The sequence below is a fragment of the Etheostoma spectabile genome, chromosome 17 (genome assembly GCF_008692095.1).
Source record: "Etheostoma spectabile isolate EspeVRDwgs_2016 chromosome 17, UIUC_Espe_1.0, whole genome shotgun sequence".
Classification (NCBI taxonomy): domain Eukaryota; kingdom Metazoa; phylum Chordata; class Actinopteri; order Perciformes; family Percidae; genus Etheostoma; species Etheostoma spectabile.
Window position 1 is genome coordinate 13,662,036 of NC_045749.1, and position 7,997 is coordinate 13,670,032.

The 7,997-nt window shown below is 42.1% G+C and overlaps 2 protein-coding genes across 5 annotated transcripts in view; both read right to left on the reverse strand.

Moving 5' to 3' along the window:
* Positions 1–2,458, reverse strand: part of arhgap22a (Rho GTPase activating protein 22a) — a 14,039-nt gene extending 11,581 nt beyond the window's left edge. The window contains exons 1-3 of one of the 4 annotated variants that reach the window (XM_032541619.1): positions 2,271–2,446; positions 1,939–2,038; positions 1,161–1,298 (exon numbers count right to left, since the gene is read on the reverse strand). Coding sequence is in view for 3 of the 4 variants with exons in the window: in XM_032541615.1 (XP_032397506.1) it covers positions 1,939–2,038; positions 2,271–2,348 (178 nt within the window). In the remaining variant the exon portion in view is untranslated. Of the gene's footprint in view, positions 1–668; positions 1,139–1,160; positions 1,299–1,938; positions 2,039–2,270 lie in introns of those variants that run through there. The other 3 variants (XM_032541616.1, XM_032541615.1, XM_032541617.1) reach the window with 3 other exon arrangements.
* A 262-nt stretch (positions 2,459–2,720) lies between these two features.
* On the reverse strand, positions 2,721–7,838 carry si:ch211-223a10.1 (putative ZDHHC-type palmitoyltransferase 6). Its single transcript, XM_032541621.1, has 10 exons — positions 7,518–7,838; positions 6,837–6,972; positions 6,580–6,690; positions 6,335–6,467; positions 6,003–6,181; positions 5,778–5,851; positions 5,479–5,641; positions 5,310–5,392; positions 4,638–4,828; positions 2,721–4,243 (listed from the first exon to the last, which is right to left on the reverse strand). The coding sequence occupies exons 1-10, from the start codon at positions 7,636–7,638 to the stop codon at positions 3,758–3,760; spliced, it is 1,677 nt and encodes a 558-aa protein (XP_032397512.1). The 5' UTR covers positions 7,639–7,838; the 3' UTR covers positions 2,721–3,757.
* Between the last annotated feature and the right edge of the window lie 159 nt (positions 7,839–7,997).

The following is a 7,997-nucleotide window of genomic DNA, read 5'->3' on the forward strand; positions in this document are numbered from 1 at the left end:
TAGATAGATAGATAGATAGATAGATAGATAGATTGATAGACATTTTTTGACCCTTTCGGAAATTCACCTTGCACCACAAGGAGAGCCCTGCCTTCCTTTCACCACCTCTGATCTAGAGTCAGCTGTCAAACCATGCCAATCAAAAGCTAACCCAATAAACCATGAACAAATAGAGATACTTGTGTGTTCAGATGTGACCATGTCAGGATGCAGGCAGGATTATCCTTCCAGCAGCCATGTTACTACAACCTACAATATCTCCAGGATCAAATCTTCTAGTAGTATATACGGTATAATCAAGAGACACTCAGGATTACGTCACTCTGTAGTAGATAGACTGTTAACTATGAATGAGCATTGGACACAGAAGATAAAGCATCAATACTTTAGATCATGCAGGAAACCTTAGGTCATCACTGATGACAATTGTCACTGGGATGCAGAATGACACTGGTGCTATGAATATGGCGCTGTTCTATCTTTTTGAAGTCATTATCAATAAAGCACTGACACCAATATTGATGTCACATTATTACAAAGACAGCAAGACAAATAGAGCTCTGTAGGGACAGTGAGAGAGGGAGAGAAGGAGATGGACTGCAGAGAAAATAAGGAACGAGAGAAAATGTATGGAGGGAAGGAGAAAGGAAAGGTGGGACTGTGCTTACCCCGGCGTGCCTGTTTTATCTTGGGGCTCAGCATGGTTACCGTTGCTGTGCTGCTCCCTCTCACTGAGACATGACTGCATCCCTCTGTTCACACACTATTCCTCAAACACACAAACACACTCACAGCCCATCGCTGCTGCCTCGCCCTGTTACTCCACATCCTCTCCGAGCATCTCTCTCCCTGGCTCACTGTCTTGCACTTGGACACTGTCCTCTGTCTGATTTCACACAAACACACACACACACACACACACACACACACACACACACACACACATGCACGCACACATGCACGTACACAAGCACACTCTCCTCTTCCTCCCCTCCTTTCTTTTATCTCACTCCCCCTGTCTGCCCCACTGGCCCAGCGTACTGTTGTTCTCACATACTGTACCTAGCCCCTGCAGACTCTTGCTCTCTCTCTCTGTCTCTCTCTCCTTTGCTATCTGTCTTTCTGCCTTCCGCTGCACACTCTCAGTATCAATTTCTCACCGTCTATAAATATATGTCTGGCTGTGAGTCCTCTGTCTTGTCACCCATGTCTTTACATTAGCTCCCGCATCGCTCCACAGTCTTTACAATTCCTCCATCTGTTTGCTCATGGTGATTTCATTATGGTCTCTTCTGTACCTAAAGTACAACCTCTGATCAATACATTTGATTTAACTGACACCATTCACACTATTAGATGTTTAATGCAGCATGTGCCTGTATCTATAAACCACTGCAGAGGTAAGATACATTTTGGGTTTAATGTTAACGTTAATGTTACACTTACATTTAGTATCCCGACTCATTCAGGCTAAGATTTATAGTCTGAGGAGTAATGCCACACTACTCTGTCATTCAGCAATCTGTATAATCAAAGGCACAGCACGTGTGATGTTCTTGTTCCTATTCAGCCTGGTAGGTAGTGGATGTGATGAACTAGACTAAAATGCAGTAAAAGGACACTGCTGACTGTGCTTTTTCATAACAAAAAATGACCTGCTCAGCTTACATTTAACAATCAATGACAAATATTCCCCACGATACACTGCCTGAATGAAGGCTTTAGGAAGGACTAGCACCACATTAGTAGTATAACATTGGTAATGTATCAATAAATACAGCTCATACCCTGACAAATAAATATCTCAAAATTAGCGCTTAACCATATATGAGAGCTCAAATAACCAGGTAGTTGGATCATATACAACATAAATCATTCATCAATCATCAAAAACATTGCTTGATCATTGTTGCAATAATACTAAAAAGAGAAATTTACCTGCCAATTCCTTTGGTTTGTCACTAGTCAGATGAGTCCTGAATAGTTTCATGGTAGTGAACCCATCTGCACAGTGTATTCCTCTCCACTGGGGCCATTTCTAGAGCCACAACACAGGCACACTCAGGGTCTAAACAATGGCAATACTGAATTCTCAGCCCTCTACCTAATTGATAATCACTAAGAAACAAATCAAATGACATTCTCATACCCAAAGAGAAAGGACTACTATTAGCTGCCATTATTAACACACCGATGACGTGTGCCTGAAGAATGCTGATGTGAACAGACTCTGACAGAAGGAAGGAAATAAAGACAGTCATGAGTATTACTTGCCATGTCATCTCGGATAAGCAGACCAGATGACTCTCAGTCTGGAGCCAGACTTTCTGTGCTACAAGAGAAAGCATTATCGTCCCAATCAGCTGATGTGATAGGTACTGCTTTACCAAGAAATAAAACACAGCTGTGCGATGCTCTCCTGCTGTCCTCCTCTTTAGAATTTTTCAGTCTGTCTCTCACTAAGGAAGTGAGCCGTCTTGATGGAGAAGTGAAAACTGCTGACTTCTGTGTAAAAAATGTTTCTCCTTCAAATGTTGTTACTGTACATTTTTGCCACTCATAACAATGAAATTCAATGATCTAGCTCCTAGTGATTCCACTATGTAAATCAGAAGTGAAACAAGCTTTGAATTGAAAAAAAACCCTTGAAAGCCTGTTTCTCTCTAGATAGTTAGTGAGATAAAAGAGAAAGATTCTCGTTTTTTTAAACTTTTTTCCCCCCTACAGCATTAAAAGTCACCATGACACAAAATGAGGTATTGTCCCGGAAACCAAAATATACTTTGTACCAAAAGATACAATACATTACTACATATGAAACATATTGGGATAGCAACAAGTTAAATAAAATAAAACTGATTCAGGGACAGAGATATACAGGATTACAAGCGCTCAACTTAACCACTGCATATGTATGACAGGCAGTACAGTAGACACTAAATAATATCACGTGATGTAGCCGCTCACATAGTCCAGACACTCCAGCCTCTGAGGGGTGTGGGGAACATCATCTATAATCTAGAAATATGGTCCTGAGGGACGCAAAGGAAATGAGTGTGTTTAATTGAAAGCATGAAAGGGCATGTCTCATTAGTGAGAGCAGAGGAAGTGTGATAGCTCAGACTGGCAGCAGGTCAGAGTAGTAATGACATTATGTGAGGAACAAAGTCTTCTGCTATTAACCATTATCACTAATCCCTAATCTCAGGACTTGCGAATGTTATGAGTAAAAAAAATGGTCACAACACTGAATGATGCTTTACACCATGAAGCACTTTATTCCAAACAACAATAACAATGGTGTTAAAAAAAATGCTGATTTGGGACATAAAACAGGTGTAAATGTGAGCATTCATTCAGAGGCGTTACCTGCTAAAACACAGTTTTGGAAATATCCAGTACTTTACACAGAACAATGTGAACCAATACATTATTTAGAACACTGTTATCTTAAAAGGGTTTTGTGACGTTTCTAAAAACTAGTTGAACATCTAAACTCTTAGTGGTAGTTATCCTGCTAGCCACTTTATGGACAAATCTGCTGACAAATCTACTCTATAGCCTACTGTATATTAAAATAGAATATTGAGAGATAACCAAAGTTTGCATTCAAGTACAACATGTTATATGGCATTGGAGAGTTATTGAATCTAAAGAGGACATTATCATAAGGTTGAGTGCACACCAAAGACTCTGTGAGCTGAGAAGTAAGTGAGCGATGAAACAAATTCAGCTGAAACAAGACAAACTGACAATTTTAAATGTCTATGGAAGTCTTGTCCTTATTTTGTCCGGTGCCCACCCGTCTTCGACCCTCCAGCAGAAACGACAGTACTTTAACCCAGCGCTGTCCTAGTGACCTCTGCCGTGCTTTGCTCTCACACTGTCTAAAGTAGGTGGTCGTTCCCGTGGCAACAGCATCAAACTGCTCGGTCAGTAGCCAAGCCTCCCAAAGCAGTGTCAGTGCATTCATAACCATCATAACCACAACCCAGAACTCCTCCCCTAACAATGTGAGCCACAATGACAAGCTGTGATTGCCCGCAGGCATCTTGTCATACAGGTAACTTGTTGCCGTGGCAACAAAAAGAAGGTGGGCAATAACCATGAAGAGGATGAAGACGATGAAGAGGCGGTGGTTACCCCGGCCGACGCAGCGGTTAAGGAAAAGGCAGTGGTGGTCATAGTCTTTAATGCACACATCACACAGCTTGCAGTGTTTAGTGAAGTCGGGCTGAAACAACTGAGGAAATCAAAGACAGGGTCGGCAGGAGAGAACATACTACTTGTCATAATACTTGTCAAAAGGAAGTGGCAGGTTTTGTGTGTTATCTTGTACCTTTAAAACATTTACTGCTTTAGATACCTGCTTTTTAATTTCACTATAGGATGAAAATCAACTGGCAGAGACTTAATCACCTTAAATATTTAATCACATTTAATTGTTACATCATTGATTCAGTGTGATATCTGATATTTTTGAGCTTTTCGTAAAGGGAAGACCATGTGAAGGAACACACCAAGAGGAGAAGGGCTGTGTGTCAATATCTAGATCTAGACAGAAATTAGATGGATATACTGTAGGGGTTACAAAAACACCATGGCTCTCTGAACCCTGACCAGTGTGAATGTTTTACCTCACAGTATGGACAGAACCTGTGTGGGCTCTGGTTGTTCTCCACCAGGTCAGCAATACAGGAGAACCGAGGATCTGCATCTGGTCTGTCCAGTTTTCCAGGGTCCTGAGTCAGAACCTTACAGAACAAACCGATGACTAGGGAGAAATGGAACATTGCCAACTGGACCAGAGCACTGATTGGCCACACACATTCAAAAGGTTAAGGATGAACCATTGTCATTTTAATATACAAAATCCTAGATTACATTTGCCATACTGTTTATATCTGAGTGAGCAAGACAACTAAGAGAGCACTGGCCAGTTAACAATTTTCACAAGCAAGCTTGTGGAGAGCCCAAAATACAGATGTAGTCTTTGGGGAGCATGCATATGCATACCAAGTGTCACTGCATAATATTCTGTAAACCTGTACCTTTGGTTGGCCTGAGGGTGGCACTCTAATATTTATGAATCATTCTGCGAGGGCCTTGATAATTAAGGACCAACTTTTAAAGTAATTTGGCTTTTTCTTGAGATTTGCCTCAACCACAGTGTTGGACAGACAAATAGACCAACCAACATTGAGAAGATTTTGTCATATTGCTAGCATGGTAAGAAAAGCCAGATGATACTGTACATACAAATATGCATGAGCATGAGCTATAACGTGTGCTGTATTTGTCAAGGATATTAGGCATTATCTTTCCATAGAAGCAGAGCAGGGAATGAAACAAGCCAGCTATGAGGGTTCCCAAGTAGATTGGGTTGGGTAACCTGGAAGAAAGACAGAGGCTGTCTCAACAGGGATATAAAAAACAGTGAAATACGTTGAATGACTGATTAACATCTTTTTGTCAAACCTTTGGTATGTGGTCATGCGGTGGAACTGTGTGAAGATGTTTCTGGCCAGCCAGGGGAAGAGCAAACTGCAGCTTAACCCCCCATAGCCTCCCAACATGGCTGCTATCAGCAGGATGGCAGCTCCACTCAGGGTTGGATAAAACAGTGTCCAGTAATACAAAACTGGTGAGAAAAGGCACATGATACAAACATACAATGAAGTGTTAAAAACGGACCATTATTATCATTACCATTGTCATCCTCACAACTCTTGTTTTAATCTCCAAAGAAAATAACAAAACCACAGAGTAATATTCACCATGAGACTCTCTGGGCTTGTGGTGTATTGGCTCATTAATGTACCGACTCAGCAGCTTGGTGAGTTGCTGATGTCTAGAGAAAAATACACAATATAGCAATCTATTAATCAGCATCAGAATCCCAAGAGAAATAAGGCAACATACTGGATATCTAAAAAGGTACTGAGAGGTGTTATTATACTAAGTCAGTGATATCCACAGAATTCTTAAAACAGCAGATTCACCTAAATGTTTTCCCCTGTTTGCAGAGGTCCAGTGGTGTGAGGCCGCTGTGGTTCTTCTGATAGAGCATCCCGCACCCTGTTCTCTGCAGCAGTGTCCAGCACACCTCCACTGCACCCCTCTCTGCTGCAACATGAAGCGCTGTCGCTCCCTGCTGGTCAACTGCATCCACAGCACATCTCTGAAACCCAAACAGAGGGTTTAGGTGCACAGCTGCTGCTAAAAGATAGTCACATCTGCACTGGGCCCAGTTGAAGACAACGTTTAGTCATACTGTTGGTCAACTGGAGTTGAACAAATGTCAGTGAGTGAGAGATTAGAGACTATCTCGTACCTGGTCTCTGAGCAAATACCGGACCACCTCTGTGTTGCCTGTGGATGCCGCCAGGTGAAGGGGTGTCACCTGGTGCATGTCTGTGTCTGAGAAACGGAACATTCCTGTCTCCCACAAATAGTGCACTGTAACACTAGGAAAGATAACTAATAGTTAGTGTATGCAACATATATGTGTGTCTGTGTGTGACTGTGTAGCCAAACAATTACAAACCAAGTTCGTGATGTGTTGTTTCATCTACTCACATGCTGCCCCCTGTGACTGCATGATGCAGCGATGTTTTTTGCTGCAGGTCTATGAGGCGCAAATCAGCTCCATATCGCATCATTTGGTACATGATAAAGATGTTTCCTTGCCTGAGTGGAGTCAAAAGCACAAACTGTTATTACACAGGGAGAAGCGCAGAACAAAATGCATGATGCTCAGATCATGACATTGTCACCTCAAGAATCCAGGCATGTTTGTTTAACACCAGATAATTAAATGTGGAACTACTGCTCACCTGCAGGCAAAATGAAAGGCTGTCTGTCCTGCATCACATGTCATATTGGGGTCAGCTCCATTACTAAGGAAAAGGTCAACCATGGAGCGGTTGCCGTGCAGGGCAGCGTAGTGGAGCGGGGTAAAACCACCCCAGCCTGGATGAAGACAAACACATGGACATCACAGTCCCATCTGCAGTCTCTGTGACTGTAACAATATAGCATTACATTCATGCGCAAGTCTGTCCGCCTGTTGATCGTTGGATTCGGGTTTAGGGTTCCCTTTAGCACAATGTGACTTGGTGCTGTGTTGTCAGAGGAACTGTCCATCTAGATGTGTGCCAGACCATCTCAAGCAGGAGCTGCAGCAGGGTAAGGTTCCCCCTTGTCATTGTGACAAAATCACATCAGGAGACACCGGAGTTAAAGTGTTCTTTTGAAAATAACATCATACTCGAAAAAAAAAAAGACAATGGTATAAATTGCAGACACATGACACAGGAGGTTTGTTCTCTTGGAAAACAATGTCCATCTGTGGTTTTCTGTCATTGTAATAAACAAATCTGGAAATACCATCACTGACAGGTAAAGGCGAACTGCATGCTGACAGGTCCACAGTAGGAAATAGTGGTCTGTAGTTTCACAAATATTCAGCAAATTTTCCACATCGAGATTTTTTATTGTATTTTATTCCACCTTACCTTTTTGTTGGAGAATTGATCGGTCATTTTGAATGAACTGTATACACAGTTCAATATCTCCTCTTTGAATACAGTCAAATATGTCTCCACCGCTAACGGAGCACACAGGCATCGGATGCATTATGATCGGTGCACAGAGGCGGCCTGCTACATCCACTAACAGCAACTGCAACAGAAAAACAACAAAAACCGGTTCCTCGGACGAGGCGCTACAACATCATGATATAAAGTAACAAGGGAGATTATCTTTCGCAGCAAAGTAACGGGTCTCCTTTATTGTACTGATTAGCTGATTGAGGCTGATCAGACCACTCCCTGGACACCTCGTTGGTTGCTGCAGGTCACGTGATCGGTGATGTCACCTGTGTCTCTAAAACACGTGGTTTCTAAAAACATATGCATTGCAGTAAAATAATTCAGAGAGGGTCATTTAAAAAATATGAGACAGAACAGGAATCGAGTTCTAACATCAGGGAATTC

What these genes read in the sequence shown, in the direction of transcription:
- si:ch211-223a10.1 (XM_032541621.1), bottom strand. Translation starts at nt 7,638, where the DNA reads ATGCATCCGATGCCTGTGTGCTCCGTTAGCGGTGGAGACATATTTGAC. An exon ending in ATCAATTCTCCAACAAAAAG is followed by an intron (nt 6,973 to 7,517) that starts GTAAGGTGGAAT and finishes GTCTTCATCCAG; the next exon opens with GCTGGGGTGGTTTTACCCCG. An exon ending in GGTTCTGTCCATACTGTGAG is followed by an intron (nt 4,244 to 4,637) that starts GTAAAACATTCA and finishes TGATTTCCTCAG; the next exon opens with TTGTTTCAGCCCGACTTCAC.